The following is an 18,107-nucleotide window of genomic DNA, read 5'->3' on the forward strand; positions in this document are numbered from 1 at the left end:
GGTGAGGACTTTAGCCGCTAGTCTACCACGCCAGGCCTGCACGCATTGTTAAAATACTGATTTAGTTAAATGTTTAGAGAAGGCGGAGTGGGCCATTTGGTTTAGCTGTGTTTTGCACCCAAAAGTAATACAATGATGACAGTGTAGATGCATTAAAGCTTAGAATCGGCTCAGCTAGTTGTTGCCACTGTGAGAGTGGGCAAGTTGTCATTTCCTCATGTATGAAGTTGGTTTCTTCTGGGATTGATACTAAATAAATAGGAAGATACAAATACTCAGTTTTATGTAGCTGGCATTTGTATTTTTATTTGGTATTCTGATGAGGAAAAAGTCATCCGGTATATGTTTCAAGAATGTGGCATAGTTTTGTTTTATAGAACTGTACCTTGATAATTAAAATGTTTCCTATGTAAATCCCTTGTGAGATTACGTGTGTTCTAATTAATCCATTGTCTTTGGATACCTTTTCAATTTTCATATTAATCCCAGTCTTTAATGATTAGCAACTTGAGTCTAGAAAGCCCAGGCGTTACATTTTCTTTGCACAGCAGTATTGGACAAGCTGATTCGTTGAACAGTTAACTAGAGTTCTTTCTGCATTTGTATGCAATGCATTCCCCATGACAGAATGCAAATAATGGAACACTGTTTTTGCTTTAAAAAGCCACACCATTGTTCAGTTCAACAAATGTCCTGTGCTCGTCTGACTTCCTGGCCTTATATATACTTATTGGTATATTTTGAGAACTAGTGGGGAAAGTACATTCTTTCTAAAACTGCATTTAATTCAGTGCACTTGTTTTGTCCTCCAGCACGCCCCCTGTGGTGAAGCAGATTGCTGCAGCGTGTGGCATTTGAAATGTCAGAGGTGGAGATGCACTCACTGAGAGCTTTCACCATGTCTTTGTGATTAATTGAATTGTAACAAAAAAAATTGTTCTCATCCAGCTTGAAATAATTTTGATACCATTGATTTGCAAAGGTAAATATGATTGTAAGAAATCGTTCTCAGTTCACTTGAGGATTGGAATGAGTCTGAAGTGCATGTAAGGCCGTGTGTGCGTGAACTGTGTGTGACCCTGGTCGTTAGAGGGTGAGGAGGCCATCGCTGGAGCACATTCCACGGGGCAGCATGTGACAGGTCGCTGCATGATGGATGCTTTGATGAAGCATTATGAGAATGTCAAGGGGGGTGGTTCTGAGGAAATCGGGCAGGATTTGATCAAGAGTGATATTTGAAGTACAGACATGGAGTTTTTAAAGTTTCCCATGTTCTCCTATGAAAGCAGGCATCACACGTGAGAATGAGCATGGTATTGTTCCAAGTCTGCAGGTTATCTGACTGCTTGCTCTCACTCTTGCTCGCTCTCCCTCCTTCTGTCTCTCATGCATGTTGAATTAATAGCCAGAGATGAGTGTAAATGAGTTGTTGGCCTCAGACCAGGAAAGAGAAAAGGTTTTCCTCATGTTGGATCACTCCCCAAATGGTTGTAACGGGTGAGCCAATCCAAGTCCAGGAGACAGGAACTCTTGGGAATCTACCATCAAGTGCAGGGTCCCAAGGCTTTGAGCCATCCTCTGCTGATTTCCCAGGCCGCAACAGGGAAGTGGAGCAGCCAGGACATGGATCAGTGCCCTTATGAGATGCTGGTGCTTATAGGCCGAGGGTTGACTAGTTGAGCCATTGTACTGGCTCCAGCTATTTCACTCTGAGTCAGAACAGTGCTACTGTCTTCTCCGAGGAAGCCCAGTTGTGGGTGGCTTCTGAAAGAGGGAAGGTGGGGGTGTTCATGGGCTCTGCCCCCTGGAGTAGCACTAACAATGCAGCTAGTTGCTGCAAATGGCTATTTTAATAAAGATAAAAATTCAGCCTCCACCCCCAGTCATATTAGCCATATTTTAAATATTTAGTAACAGTAATGACTAGCATACATCATAGCAAGTTCTCCCGGCTGCTAGTACTGCTCTACAAAGTGCCAGGGAGGACATTTTATGGAAACCCTTTCTTAGAAGATACGAAATTCAAGGTTAGCACTGTAACCCAGCATGTTATGCCAGCAGTGCAGGCGTACCGTTACGGGCATCAGGTGGGAGTTCCGCTCGTTCCGCTTCTGGTCCTGTTCCCTGCTAATGCGCCTGGGAAAGCAGTACAAGATGGCCTATGTCCTTGGGCCCCTGTACCCACATGGAAGATCTGGCTGCAGCTCCTGGCTCTTGGCTTTGGCCCAGGAGTAAGCCTGCAGATTGACGAGCCCTCCCTTCCTTCTCTATCATTCTGCCTTTCAGATAAATAGAGAGAGACATAGGATGAAATTTGTAAGGACAAGGAAGGCAAAACTTCACATTATCACTTCCTGTTATTGTTTTGTAAAATAATATGCACAATATGGTCCCAGCACAATAGCTTAATGGCCAAATCCTTGCTTCATAACTGACCACTATGGTCAAGGCTGGGCCAGACTGAAGTTAGGAGCCAGGAATTCCATCCAGGTCTCCCCTGTGGGTGGCATGAACTCATACCTGAGCCGTCATCAGCTGCCTCCCAGGCGCACAAGGTGTGTAGCTGAGACTTGGACTAGCATTCTGATAGGGGCTGCAGGCACCCAAGTGGTGTCTTAACCTACTGTGCCACAGGCCCAATACCTTCTACATACTTTAATTCATTTATAGATTACTCATGGTTAGTACTACATAAATGTGTTGCAAATACTGTTACTCTGTGTTATGTAGAGAATGTCACTGATATTTAGTCCTTTAATGGCAGGTAAGCAGTCATCTGAATTTATTGTTACAGGCAGTTTCTAAAAAATAATAACATTGTGGCTTGATAAGGGAATAGGGAGGTTCTTTGTCTCACCTTCTCATTGTAAATCTGCCTTGCCAATAAAAATAAATTAGAAAAACAACATTATCTACTTTTAAGTTAAAGACATTTAGCTTCCTGCTTATTGTAAGGTTTAAAATTATACATCTATGTCATTGACTGTTCCCTGTTTAAGTTAGACTAAGCAGAATTAGAAACACTGATTCATGTATTTTGAGTAAAAGTTGCCTTTGAAGCTGTCAGCATTAAGCTGGCTGAAGAGGTGTACAATCTACTGAATAATTAATTATTCAGGTTATTCGCTTGCTCATTGTTACTTCACACTTCAGGAAAATTCTTGTGTTTTCCCTGATTCTTACATGTGTGTTTGAGAGTCTCACATGTTGTGTGTAAGTCTTCAGTTAGATTTAGTCTTAAACTGAACTGTAGTAACATGGCTCTTACCATTATTATATGCTTTCTTTAAAAAAAAAAAAGCTCTCAAACTGAGAGGACAGCTTTGCACAGAAACGTAGAGACGCCCACCTGTGTGATGAGCCCACCGTGCGTGATGAGCCCACCTGTGTGATGAGCCCACCTGTGTGATGAGCCCGCTGTGTGATGAGCCCGCCTGTGTGATGAGCCCACTGTGTGATGAGCCCGCCTGTGTGATGAGCCCGCTGTGTGATTGTGTTTCAAGCACAGTGCCTTGCACTTTCATGCTCCTCATACTCTTATGTTGCTTCTTTGCTCAGGTTGGAGTTCCATTGCATGTCCCCTCCCCTCAAGATTGTAGATGTGAAAGTCAGGCAAGTTAAATGTGCTCAAAGCATCCCACTGACGACCTTTAAGTGCCCAAATGACTTAAAGCTGTTCAATGCAGGATCATGAATATGGACCTCAGTTTAAAATTTTCTTGACTAGTCATGTCTAAGCATTGAAAAACTCGAAGGCAATGTGTGCAGAAGGCATTACCCACGTTGGCCTTCCTCACTGGCTGGCTCCCTGGAGTACCAAAATATGCATATGTATTTTCAACTGTCAAGCAGGTTTTCATTTTTAAAAGATTTTTTTTTTCAATCGGAAAGGCAAATTTACGCAGAGAAAGAGACACAGGGACAAACATCTTTCATTTATATCTGCTGGATCACTCCCCAGTGGCCAGAGCTGAGCTGATCCGACACCAGGAGGCTGGCGTCTCACACCGCTACAGTGCAGGGGCCCGTGGCTTTCGGCCGTCCGCGGCTGCTTTCACAAGTTGTAAGCAGGAGACTGGATGGGAAGAGGGGCAGCCGGGATAGGAACCAGTGCATATATGGGTTGCAAGTGCTTGTGGACAGAGAATTAACTAGTTGAGCCTTCGTGCCAGCCCCCTCATCTTTTCTTGCTTTAAGGCTCTGTAGCTTTTGTTATTCAGCAGTGTTCATTGCAATGTTGAAGAGCAAGGCTTGAAAGCTAATCCGTGTCCTTCCTAGGTTATAGTTGCTGATTCAGAAAGATGTTGTTTTGTTTTTCCCTGGACTTACACAGTAATACGATTTGAATCATCCGTTGTATTTTGTGTGTGTACTTTTCAAATATTTAGTTTTGGATAAAGTAGAGTATTCACATGATTTAAAAGTTAGAAAGTAGGAAAGGACTGGCGATCTCGTGTGTGTGCTTGCTGTACTGCTCAGCTGTTCCTGCTCTGACAGATTGCAGGGCACACACCAAAGCTGCAGGCCGTTAGGACTGTAATTGGTTTTCTGTTTTCACACAATTCTGCGCTTCCTTAGGAAAATGCCAGTTTTCTGTCCAGGCTCCTGCTGTTGTATACAGATGTGGGCAGACACATCCCTTCCTCTCGCGTTCTTGCAATTTTCCTCACAAAGCAATGTGTCTTAACAACTTCTCTTAGTAATTAAAGATGATCTCTTTTGTCATTTTTTGAGCAGTTGTTTAGTATCCTAGTATAGAGCTCAAGTCCAGTTTATTTCATAAGCCACATGGGTATTTTTCTTAATAACTAGGCAATTCCAGCTGTCAAATTAATTTTCAGTAATTGAAACTTCCGAAGATTTGAATAAGCATAAAATTTGAAATATTTATGATTTCAAAGATCTTTCTGAAGTGTTAGTTCCCTACCCTGGTCAAATTAAGTAGCTAGTGCACTTTCTTTAACCCTTACAGGATGATCTGTTGTCTGTGGCCACAGCTGGGGTGCCATGTGTTCTGTTGGGCTGTATTTCCTTGCTTCAGAATCTTTGTTACTCGAAGGTGCATATTGTCTTTTCCTATAGCTTCTGAACTTGTTCATTTCCTACTTTGGTAACATTTTTAGTCGGGAACCTTGGTTTGTTAGGGCTAACCAGCTACGGATCCTTTTTTTTCACACTTGATGTTGTCTTTGATTTTGTGACACTTCTCTGCACTGCTAATTGTTAGAAACTTTCCCTTTAATGTTTTGTAGATTTGTTAGTACTCCAGATGAATAATATGATTTGAGTAATGCTTGTGTTTTCTGAGCATTTTGTTTGGGTAGACTGAGTTACAGCAGCTTTACTGTTGAGGCATTCGATAGGGCTTCTTTTCCAAAAGAATTGTTATTGATGTCTGTGCCTCCTAGTGGGAGAACTCTTGCACTGTTGTAAGAGATTTCCCCTGTTCAAAGTACCATTAAATTATTTTAATTTCTTCTTACTGGCTTATTGAATGTGAGTGTCATCTTACTCTTTAGTGTTTCCTACCCCCTAAAAATGTTGAACCTGGGCATTTGTGTAATCGGAAAGGACCTATTTATGTAACCACTTGACTGAGTTACTAAGAAGAGTCTTGTTGGCAAGGTCAGTGAGAGGAGGAACTGCCGCTTCCTTCTGACCTCGGGGTATACGAGCTGAGCAGAGCGTCTTGTTGGGAAAGGTGATGTGCTTGCCCTTATAAATGATTGCATGTAACAGTGGGGTGTTAATATTTCCTGTGTGTTTCAACAATTCTGTAGTTGCATGCCTTATGTATGGCGAAGTGCTACATGAATATAGCAATAAAACAAGAGCCCTGTGTTCAGCGAAGTGACCATCTGATGAGGAGACCCTAGTGAATAGATGACAATACAGGGACTGCCCTGGGTATGCCCTGGCAGGTGGGAGTGGTGTGGCCAGGTCTCTGTGCTGATGGCTGAAGGAGGGTGTCAGGGAGCCCTGGGGATGGGTCCCATGATAACATTTGAACTGATATTTGAGAAACAGAGTTGGCCACATAAAAAGGAAGTTAGGGGTGGGTCTCACTTTGGGGAGCACAGTTTTTTGCTATGGAAGATGGCGATTTCAGAGAAGACGATGGCTCTGGAGGCATTTCCACAATCCTCCGTGTGTGATGCGACGGATGATAGTGGGCGGGGCAGATTCCTTCACCATTCTGTAACAGTGAGACTACAGGGTACTTCCAAACTCAGAGAAAAACCACATTAAAAGATAAGCATATTTTGGTGCAAAAAAACTTGAAACCCCTGCATTCTTTCATAATACAAATTTTTAGTGAATTTTTTTCGCATGCTGCATATACAAATTTAAAAAATCTATCCCCTTCCCTGAATCTCTCCTCATGGTCCATCTCATCAGGATTTGGTTTTGATCTGGTAATGTTGAACTTTGGTAAGCTGATGTGGAAGGGTCTCCTTCTACCTTCTTCCCTTAAAAAATCCAAACCCAGGAAGCTGGTGTGTGGCCCTGCTCGTTATGCCCCTGCGGATGTCGAGTCCTGTCCTGCTGCTGGCCTGGGAGGCAGTGCTGGGTAGCCTGAGTGCCTGGCCTTCTGCATTCCTGTGGGAGAAGCCCTTGGCACCTGGCTTCCTTCTGGCCTCGCCCTGAGCACAGGGCCCGTGTGGGGAAGCACCCAGGGCAGAGACGCTGTCTCTGTTCTCCCTGTCGTTCAGTAAGTAGATCTGGGAAAAAATACAAACTCATATTTTGGCTTTTACCTTTATTCAGTTGATTTTGTGTGAGAGAGGAGACAGAAGTAGAAAAGAAAAATCCATTTGTGGCGGGTTCACTGAGGTGGGTTCCCTTCTCGGCGGGTTCACTGAGGTGGGTTCCCTTCTCGGCGGGTTCACTGAGGTGGGTTTCCTTCTCGGCAGGGTCACTCAGGTGGGTTCCCTTCTCGGCGGGGTCACTCAGGTGGGTTCCCTTCTCGGCGGGGTCACTCAGGTGGGTTCCCTTCTCGGTGCGGTCACTCAGGTGGGTTCCCTTCTCGGCGGGGTCACTCAGGTGGGTTCCCTTCTCGGTGCGGGGTCACTCAGCTGGGTTCCCTTCTAAGCAGGGTCCTTGAGCTGCAGGGAAAGGGTAGCAGGCGTGAACAATCCACACCTATGAACTGCCCTTCTAACAGTATCCACACCTGTTTGCAAATACGACCCCATCTGTAAAGATGTCAGACTCCCTCTCACCTTTATTTAAATGATGATCCTCAAAATAGAAAGCAAAGGATGATATTAAGTCTCACCATTTGAAGTTTTAGCACCTATAAATCTGATGGCAGGTAATGCTAAAAGTCTGTCAGATTGTAATTTCTGGAGATATGAATTTAAAAGTTAATGATTGTTGTGTAGTTATGAGTTACTTGGTGGGCATAATTTGCAGTCCAGCATATTTTTCACCATGAGTTTTGTACATACAATAAATCACAGTAAAAATCATAGTAAAGTGAGTTTTAAAAATCATGTGTACTCAGTAAAATTGAAGTCTGAAGCTTTTCATGATTTGTCATTTAAGATTTCTGGTAACTTTATTTGCGATTTAAAATTCTGTATAAAACATGATGCCCAGGTGTAGGAATCATCTTGCAGTGGGTGATTGTGCTGCGTGGGACACCTACATTCCGTGTCACAGTGAAGGACCCGGGTCCTGGCTGCCGCTGCCACCCAGGGCCCTGCATCTTGAGCTGGACCTGGTCTGGCCTAGCTGTTGGTGGGCACTGGCAGAGACATGAAGAGGTAGATATGTCAGCTCTGTCTCCATGGCACTCTGCCTTTTGCATAAGTAACTCAAAAAGTGTACACATATCCATAATAAATTGAGGAGGAAGTTACAAATGTCTGTGGTTGGTTATTTGTTTTCCTGATTGTTTAGAAACAATCTGGTATTTGTTGTATGTTGCTGCAAACTGCCTCAGGATTTTGTAGCGCAAAGAATGATCAGTTTATTTCTCCTGATTCTGTGGGGTGACTGGTTGGTTAGTCTGCTGATGCCACTGAGGCTTGGCCCCTGTAGTTGAACTCAGCTGGCATTTCTCATTTGGGGCAGGGAGGGCTGGGCTTACAAAGGAGAGGTGTAATGGGCAGGGGATCTTGCTTTTATATGTGGTCTTTAATCCTAGCTTTCTTAGTGCAGCATAGCCAAGAGTACAGTCCACATGGTACATGCACTTTTCAAACTTACACTTCATTTCATGATGTGATTTTGGTCAAAACAGTCATGGGAACACATCCAGAGTTAGTAGAGGGTGTTACACGGTGTCAAGGGCCATGGTAGTGATGCTGTGTCAGCGTTTCCAAGCTGTGTAAGACCATTTACTCCCTAAACTGCAAATGTAAGTACAGAAGTTCCTGTATATCTGTTTCAGACTTGCCAGATATTTGTAACCTTTGTGCTTTCTGCTCTTCCAACATATAGATGTGTGGAGTAAGTTACAAGAAGAAGGATACGGTACTTTCTAGGGTTATATCCTATAATCATTGTCATTCATTACCATATTTCTTCAGAATTAGAGCGTTTAGTTTTTGATTCAGTAGGTATTAACTTGGGTCCATCAAAATGCAGGTGGAGCAGGAAGTATAGGCTTATCAATCTGTTGTTAGTGTTTAAGGGACTTGTTATTTGTTTGGGGGAGGAAATCGGTGCTGAAAATGATTCTGTGTTAGAATAATATCTGTATACTAACAGAGTTGCCTAGACAGAGACAGAAGCATTTTAGAAACACAGAGAAGACGCAGGGCAGCATTTCCACCTGTGCGCTCAGTGCTGACTGGCACAGAGTCAGGCAGAGGTGCTGGGTGTGCTCTGACTAGGGGCGGTGGGAGGGGATTTCCTGCTTCGTCTCTGCCCTTGACAGTGAATGTTCTGAGCACCAGTGTGTTACTGCACTCAGTACCAGAATGCCAGGAGTGCAGAAGCTACGACAGCCTCTGTGTCTGCAAAAATGATATATTTTTTAGCAGATTTCAGGCTTTACATTATAGACTAATAAGAAATAGATTTCCCTTTTAAGCACTTGCTTTCAGGTTATTTGTCATCTTGCTTATGAAAAGCAAGAAGTAATGGAGTTGATGGCTGCAGTTATTTTAAAGGAATGGAAGGAATGCTTTTGAAAACTTAATCCAGCCACTGCCAAGCTAGAGTTGAAGGGATAGTTACCGTTTTATATTGTCTGACATTTGTATGTTCAGTGTTATCTGTGAAAGCTACCTTTGCAATAACTAGTCAGGGAAGGCTTATTACTTGGTATCATGTGTGATTTTTATACTTGCTAGCTACATTAGTAAGAAGTAAAACATGTACACTTGGGTATGTAATATATTATCACACTTTAGAAAATCTTTGTGGAAGATTACGGTATATTTTAAGTGAGTCCCTTTCTGTGAAATTAACCTTTAAAAATATTTTTATTTTGTTTGAAAAAGAGAAACACAGATCTTCATTCCCCTGTTCACTCTGCCAGTGACTGGGAACAGCTGGAGCTGGGCCAGGCTGCAGCAGGGACTGTGGACTGTCGGGGACTCCTGCATGTCAGGACACAGCTGGAGCTGGGCCAGGCTGCAGCAGGGACTGTGGACTGTCGGGGACTCCTGCATGTCAGGACACAGCTGGAGCTGGGCCAGGCTGCAGCGGGGACTGTGGACTGTCGGGGACTCCTGCATGTCAGGACACAGCTGGAGCTGGGCCAGGCTGCAGCGGGGACTGTGGACTGTCGGGGACTCCTGCATGTCAGGACACAGCTGGAGCTGGGCCAGGCTGCAGCGGGGACTGTGGACTGTCGGGGACTCCTGCATGTCAGGACACAGCTGGAGCTGGGCCAGGCTGCAGCGGGGACTGTGGACTGTCGGGGACTCCTGCATGTCAGGACACAGCTGGAGCTGGGCCAGGCTGCAGCGGGGACTGTGGACTGTCGGGGACTCCTGCATGTCAGGACACAGCTGGAGCTGGGCCAGGCTGCAGCGGGGACTGTGGACTGTCGGGGACTCCTGCATGTCAGGACACAGCTGGAGCTGGGCCAGGCTGCAGCGGGGACTGTGGACTGTCGGGGAATCCTGCATGTCAGGGAGCCCAAGTGTTTGTCAGTCTGTGGCTTCCCAGGCTGCACACAGCAACAGGAAGGGAGATGGGGATTGGAGGAGTTGGAACTATAATGATTCAGGTGGTTCAGGTGGCGACTTAACTGTGGAGCCAGATGCTTGACCTCTATTGATTAAGCAGATTTCCTGTTTGTTCGAGAGACAGATGTCCTATTCTGTTACTCACCAGATGCCTTACAAGAGTGTGTGTGGAAAAAGCTGCAGCCAGGAGCCTGAATTCGAGCCTGGTCTCCCACGTGGAGAGCAAGAACTCAGTCACATGAGCCATCCCGTGCTGCCTCCCAGGGTGCACATCAGAAGAAGGAATCAGAGTGGAGCTGACTTGAATCCATGCACTGTGATGCAGGGTGCAGGGTTCCCAGTTGGTGTCTTAATGACTGTGCCAAATGGCCACCCTCCTTTTCAATTTTTTGGTTTATACATATACCCAGATCATGTTTTTATAAGTTTTTTTAAATAATTTTTTTAAGATTTATTTTTGTTGGAAAGTCATGTTTACAGAGAGGAAGATCTGTCTGCTGGTTCACTCCCCAAGTGGCCGCAACAGCCAGAGCTGAGCTGAACTGAGCTGAGCTGATCCAGAGCCAGGAGCCAGGCTCTTCTTCTGGGTCTCCCACGCAGGTGTAGGGCCCAAGGCTCTGGACTGTCTTGCACTGCCTTCCCAGGTCATAAGCAGGAAACTGGATGGGAAATGGAACAGCTAGGATACGAACCAACACCAATATAGGATCCTGGCTACTTGCGTGGCGAGGACTTCTGCCACTAGGCTACTCCAGGTGGTATGTTTCAAGTATTTAGCACTGTAATTAGTAATTGCCAGTCCTGCTTTCAAGTTCTGCTTGGTGTCTTTGCTGTGAAGAATTAACTGGTTTTGTGGATGCCAGTCTTTACTAATACTACTCCACTGTTTAAATGTTCTTTTTATTGGGAAACAGTATAATATAGAGTGTAAGGATACAAAACTCAAAGTCATAGATTGCTTGGAATTTCAGCTCTGTACGACTTAGCTGTGTGATGGTGTTGAGAAAATTGCTTATTTGGCATCAGTTCTTAAGTTTAAAATGAAGTTATGATAGTTGAAAAAAGTTAAAAGAGGTTGTATTCCCAATACTTGCAAAGCATCAATAAATTAGTTTTTACTGATTATTGTTTTATTTGCATTATTAATCACTATACCTAACTTTTTGAAGTAACTTTATTTCAAAAGTTACTTCAGAAGCTAGAAGCCTATCTCACCCTGTATCTGTAACTTTGATGATCAAAACAGTATGAATCTTTAAAAACAAAAAGCACATGCGTGTTTCTCTCCCTGTGGGTCAGGCATGTGGGAGCGGTGAGGGGGGCTGTCCTGGGGCCCGAGGCGAGATGCTCACAGGCTCTGGGCGCCTCTGACTCTTGTCCCACACCTGACAGCTGTCAATCCTGTCTTGCAGACCATGTCTTCGGCCGTGGTGCAGTTGTACGCTGCAGATCGGAACTGTATGTGGTCGAAGAAGTGCAGCGGGGTTGCTTGTCTCGTTAAGGACAATCCACAGAGATCTTATTTTTTAAGAATATATGACATTAAAGTAAGTTTTGTTTGAACTCTAAACTGTAGATTTTCTGCCTCAATAAGAATTTGGTATAGATTTATGTGTCTTGTATCTGATAAAGTATATTGAAGCTCATATGTGAAGGATAAAGCTTGGCGTGGACATTGTGATCAAGTGGAAACATGTCCTGACGATGGGAATGCTGTAGTCTCTGCGTTCTGTCTTACTTTCCATGGTTTTAATTGACCGTGATCCCAAAATGTTATGAAAGACTCCTGAATAAACAATTCATGAAATCTAATTAACTTTATTATAATATTCTGTTTTAATTGTATTTTATATATTTTTTTTATTTCATTAGCGGTTGTTAATCCTTACCGTCCCTAATTTATGACTTACATTTTCCATAGATATTTGTATATATGAAAAAGCACAGCCTGTGAAGGGTTCTGTGTGTGTTAGAACGCGCCCTCCAGGTAGGAGGGAGTACTGCAGCTTCTTATTTGTCATCACCACCAAGCTTTTAAAGCTACTTTTTAAGAAATTCTACCTGCAGGTCTTGAGCTTTCCCAACACTTATCTGTTCTGGTAATACTCTGTTTCATCTTCTCTTCATAGACTAGCACACGTAAGTATCGCATGGACCGTGTAGTGGTAGCCACTGCTGTGACATAGTAAGTTAAACCTCTACCTGAGGCACTGGCATCCAGTATAGGCCCAACTGCTCGAATCCTGATGCGGCTCCCTGCGGATGGCCAGGGAGGCACCAGAGGATGGCCCAAGTGCTCGAGTCCCTGTGCGCATGCGGGAGACCGGGAAGAAGCTCCTGGCTCACGTCGGTTCAGCTCTCGCCATGGCAGCCGCTCGGGGAGTGAACCAGGGGTGGAAGATGTGGATCCCTCCTCTCTCTGCCTTTTGGCTGAATGTATAAACAATAAAGTAGATCATATATTCTTCAAAAAAAACTATTCAGCTTGGTATATGGTTATTCAGCTTAGCTTGAAGCATTATGTCATATCTATAAAATGTATTACATGTTTTTGTTGTTGTTTCTCAACTTAATTATGTTCAGATTTTATAGCTCTGAATTCGTCACTGTGAATCATAAATCCACATTATCATCGTTGCTCTCTTAGGGTGGCCATAAAAGTAATTATTGTTTTGCTGAGGTAAGGTCTCAGTTACTTTAGAAACTTTTTTAAAGTGCTTTTGTTTGGCACACAGTTTTATTAATTTAAAGATTTATTTATGTATTTATTTGAAAGACCAAATGTAGAGAAAGAATGGATCTCTTCCCCACTGGTTAACTCCCCGTTGGCCGCAGGAGCCAGGCCTAGGCAGCGCTGAAACCCGAGCCAGGCTTTCCGTCTTGGTTTGCCTGGTGTGTGTCAGGAGCCCAGGCACTTGGGACATTGTGGACTGCTTGCCAGGTGTCACAGGAGGAAGCTAGATCAGACGCCCAGCAGCAGGGACTCCAGGTGGCTCTGCACTATGGGATTGTGACTCAGCCCCTGTGCCATGACATTGGCACCTAAATTCATTTGGCATGTTAGCTTTCATGGTTATCATTTTTATGTGGCAGTAAGTGTAATAAGATTTGTACGTATTAAAAACTGGACTCCTGGTTACTCTTAGGGGTATTTGTAAATGGATGGCTGGATCCGTTACAGTGTATTTCACTGAGGTTGAAATTTAAGTTATACTTTATACAGTGAATTTTCTAAAAAATATTTGAAAGAGAGGACCTCAGTGGTCAGAGCTGGGCCCAACTGAAGCCAGGAGCCAAGAGCTCCATCCTGGTCTCCCATCCATTTGGTCTCCCATCTCGCATCCATTCAGGAGCCCCCGTAACTTGGGCCATTGCATTGGCTTTCCAGGCGCATCTGTAGGGACTGGATCGAAAGTGGAGCAGCTGGGACTCAAACTGGTGCCCATTTGGGATGCCAGCACGGCAGGTGTCAGTTTAGAAGCCACACCATGATTCTGCCCAAGTGCGTTCTCAGCATTGCTTCTCCGCAGCCTGGACAGTTCAGGATTGTGTGCTCCTGTTGCGGAGGCTGCCGGGTAGTGATCCCGGAGCATGGGAAGCATGGGCAGGCTTAAAAGAAGCTTGCTGTCTCTCAGCAGTAATGAAAAGCATTATTTAGGAATGGAATAATCATATAACTACATAAGAAGAAGGAAATTCCATTAACTGCTCAAAATATATAAACAATACAATTTGTAGTTCCAAATTGTGGTCTGGTTAGACCCTCACGTTTCGTTACAGAGCACAGTGATTATGTTTCGCTCGCTTCACTCCAGTTGGAGATAACATTGCTGTGCATGTTCAGAATTCGCTTATTTGGGATTCAGGCTAAATGTGTTTGTCACTCTGCAACGACAGATGCAGCAGTCCTGGAGCTGTTTGTCGTTCAGCACTGATGTGCTGTCATCATCAGGCTTTTTCTACAGCATGGCAAGGCTGATAAACTGGTACTTAATTAGGAAACTACTCTAAAACCAGAATTCAAAGATGGTTACTGAGCAGTATGGACAGGTATATTTGACCCTTTCACATTTACAAAAATGAGTAAAAAAAACATGAAGTATTCCTATAATCTTTGATAACACACAATCTAAGTATTGCAGGTGGAATTGTCAAGCACACACACAGCAGCGTGCTCCTATTTCTGTGTGACGTTGCTGATCACATAATTGTTCTAGTTTCATGTCTGGCCACATAATTTATGTGGAAATGCTTGGCCAGTGAGATTATATTTTAGCATATTGGATTAAACTCACTTGATGTGTAGGTTTTATGAAAGAAATGTTGTATGGTGCTTACCATTGTGAAATAGTTGATTAAATTCTGAGATGTTTATGTCTGCATGGAAGTTATTGTTAATAATTCCCTTAATGTGAGTCATCTGTTTTAGTTCTAGAAATTTTGTTGGTAGCTCTTACTTAAATGTTTGCTTTTTTCCTAGGACGGGAAACTGTTGTGGGAACAAGAGTTATACAATAACTTTGTATATAATAGTCCTAGAGGATATTTTCATACCTTTGCTGGAGATGTAAGTTGGGTTTTGTTTTCCTTTATTGCCATTGCTTGCCTTTCCTAGTATAACTTTTATTTATGGGCCCTCCTGAAAGTTCAGGTTTAACTTACTGTCCCTTGTTTTGGCAAAGATGAAGTGGGCGCCTTTCAGTGCCAGTGTCTGCTGTAACTGCTGGCTTTGCTAATAGCAGTCTTTTGCTCTACTTTCTCTGTGCCTTTTGCTTTCCTAGAAGAGTCAGATCACAGAATAATTTCTTTTGTGAGTGAAGTCCACCTCCTTTTTGAGAAACATATTTGTTAACCGTGATTGTGACATAAAGCTAAACTTGTATATTTTGTTGTTCTATTTGGTGGAAATATTTCAGACTTGTCAAGTTGCTCTTAATTTTGCTAATGAAGAAGAAGCAAAAAAATTCCGGAAAGCAGTTACAGACTTGTTGGGTCGACGACAGAGGAAATCTGGTAACCCTTTTTTTCTTTCTTTGCTTAAATAGGTGAGCAAACTGCCTCGTGATCACATGCAGCCCGCTACCTAGCGTATACATTAAATTTTATTGAAATGCAGCTGGATTCATTGATTCCCTGATTGACCTGTATTCTGTGACTATTTTATGCTGTATGACTAGCAAAGCCTAAAATGTTTACTGTCTGAGTCCTTTAGCAAAGAAGCTTATCTAGTCCTATGTGAAGAGAAATATTTTTTTGAGAACTAGTTTCTCCAGATTTGCTGAATGACCCATTTTAATACCTTGCTTGTTGATGAAATTTCATGTAAGCCCACTCTCAAACTTTTACTTTGTAGCAATTTTTTTTGAAGATTTTAATTATTTGTTTGAAAGGCAGAGTCAGAAACAATGAGGTGGGAGGGAGATCTTCCATGCTGTTTCACTCCCCAGTGCAGCGACTAGGGAGCCAGTTTTGAGTCATGGTTATTGGTATACTTACTGTGTCATTTGTGCATAATTCGATCATAATTTCAAAAAGTTTTGTGTTAGAAAATATATGGAAATTACATCTGTTTAACATTTTTCAATCACCTTTAAACCAAAAAGCTAAAATCTGAAAGATTAAGCAATATATTCTGAGCAAGTCTGGTACGTAGAAGTAGGCATGGAAAGCAATGGATGAAGTCCTCCCTGCTTTCCTCCTCCGCCCTAACTGCCGGTGACTTTGATGTCTGGTCTTTCTCGGTGCACAGCATCCTCTGGGTGTGCTCTCCCTTTCTGCTGTTATCTAGACCCATGACTTTGTAAAACATCCTAATGATGACAGTTCCCTCTCCACTGCCCTTCAGGATCTGTGTGCTCTGAGCGTGACAACAGCCTTTGGTCTCTGAGTAGAGCATCCCCATCCCCAGGCTTCCTTGGTCCAGCCTCACCTGTCTCAGTAGCAGGTGCTTGTTCTGCCACATCACTCAGGCACGTTATGGTCCCTCATGCATCCTGTTGGTTTTGCCTTTGAACATGTGCCGTGAAATCCTACTGTTTGCCACAGAATGGTCTCAACTGGAAACCATTATGCCTTTGAAGTGAATGAGTTCCAAAAGGGCAAATACCATGTTCTAAGAAAGCGTTTATACAAAGTACAGACAGAATGCATATAGGCAAACAAATATGTGTGAATATGTATCTGTTTATGTATATCCACATTCTCATTGATGAATTGTATAACAGACACTAGTGTAATATGAAGTAAAAAAGTGTTGTGTGTGCTGTCTGTACCAAACAAAGTAGGACTCCCAGTGGAAAGTTAGATACACCTTGGCAGTATGATACTAGATGGTCTAGCTTCTACCTACAGTGCCATGAAACACTTAAAGCTGTAACTAAGGGTGATGCCACTGTGATAATATGGGGGAAACAGCAGGAGAGGAAAACAGGGAGGGATGAATAGGGATGCCTACAAATCTGTGTCATGGTAAATAATTTTAAATAAAAAAATCCACACACATCTTGATCGCTCATCTCCTGTGCTGCTGCCACTGTCCTGACCCAGGCTGCCACCATCTGTTGTCTGTGGTGCTGTGCCAGCTCACTGACGGCTAAACTTTGAAAACCATTAGCTAGATCATGTCACTTGTCCTACTTCCTGTCCTGTTAGAACGGAAGCTGCATCCCTCAGCCATGGACTGTGGGCCCTTGGTGGTGTGCCTGACTCTCCCCTCTTGGTCTCCATTGCAGTCTTCGTGAAGTTGCCTCATGCCGTGCCCTCCTCAGGGCCGTGAATGATCGGTCCCATGCCCGGTTCATTTTGATGCCTACTTATTTGTCAGTTCTTCGGAAAAGCTGTCTTGATCATCTGTGCTTACATTTAGGGATAAGATGGCATTTATGGGAATTAACTTTTATGTTGGCACTATGTTATATGTCTAATAATGTTATTCTGATTTTATTTTCTCACAGAAAAAAGACGAGATCCCCCAAATGGTAAGCTCTTTGATAATTTTTTGACCAAAAATATTTTATATTATACTTCAGTTCTTATATAGACATATCTGTGATCAGATACCATGGTTTAGTTCTTATTTTAGCGAGTCACAGGTGAGACTTGGGAAACATACTCTCCTTGGCACCTTTTTACCAGGAAGAAGGAAGACAGCAGGTGAAAAGTCAGGAATGTTTGTACCTAGTCCTCTGTTCACAGCTTGTCACATTTAGAAACTATAATCGCATCTTAAAATCTTTTCTGAGAATAGATTTTTTCCCAACATGTTTACTAATTTAAAAATTCTTTAATATTTCTTTAAATTTTCTCTAATTTCAGAAATTTTCACATTGACGATGAATTACACGAAACCAAAGTTACTGTAATGGTGTGTTTAGGAATAATTGAAGTTGTATATAACTTTCTTAAGGTTGATAATGGATACCTGAAGTGTTATTTCTGTGTATGTATGATGCTGGGATGCCAGAGGATAAAGGCACAGAACTGCGACGTGACCGTGCTGCTCCCTGCGGTGGGGGCAGCGTGACCGCCAGGGCTCTGCTCCCTGCGGCGGGGGCACGGGCTGCAGCTGCCCGGCTTCGAGCTCGGTGCTGTGTTTGTGCTGGTCTGGGTCTCTGGCTTGCGTCACATGTTAAAGGATCCCTGGGTAAGAGGATAAAGAGCTGCTGTTCCAAAAACCTTTGTTAAAATAAATTAAAAACGGACCTCAGATCTCGTCAGAACTTATATAATTAAAAGAGAAATAACACCAGACTCCTTAATATATATGACAGCTGTTGTTGATTCTTGAGGTATACCTCTTTAAATATTTATATATCCTCTGATTTTATCCTTAAATTTGTATTCTTTATATAAAGATGTAAGCCAATTATTGCTGCATTCAATTTGTGGTTTTTACAAGAGCTAACCACCACCTTCAGTATTGCTCACCATGTGGCAAGTGTTACGTACTTTGTTGTTCTC

General features: G+C 43.2%; 1 protein-coding gene across 1 annotated transcript in view; it reads left to right on the forward strand.

Moving 5' to 3' along the window:
• Window positions 1-18,107, forward strand: part of WASL (WASP like actin nucleation promoting factor) — a 61,767-nt gene that overhangs the window by 25,431 nt on the left and 18,229 nt on the right. Inside the window, exons 2-5 of the mRNA XM_004592491.3 lie at window positions 11,561-11,695; window positions 14,629-14,715; window positions 15,065-15,161; window positions 17,102-17,125. Coding sequence (XP_004592548.2) covers window positions 11,561-11,695; window positions 14,629-14,715; window positions 15,065-15,161; window positions 17,102-17,125 — 343 coding nt within the window. The remainder of the gene's footprint in view (window positions 1-11,560; window positions 11,696-14,628; window positions 14,716-15,064; window positions 15,162-17,101; window positions 17,126-18,107) is intronic.

Source organism: Ochotona princeps, chromosome 25 (genome assembly GCF_030435755.1).
Source record: "Ochotona princeps isolate mOchPri1 chromosome 25, mOchPri1.hap1, whole genome shotgun sequence".
Classification (NCBI taxonomy): Eukaryota; Metazoa; Chordata; class Mammalia; order Lagomorpha; family Ochotonidae; genus Ochotona; species Ochotona princeps.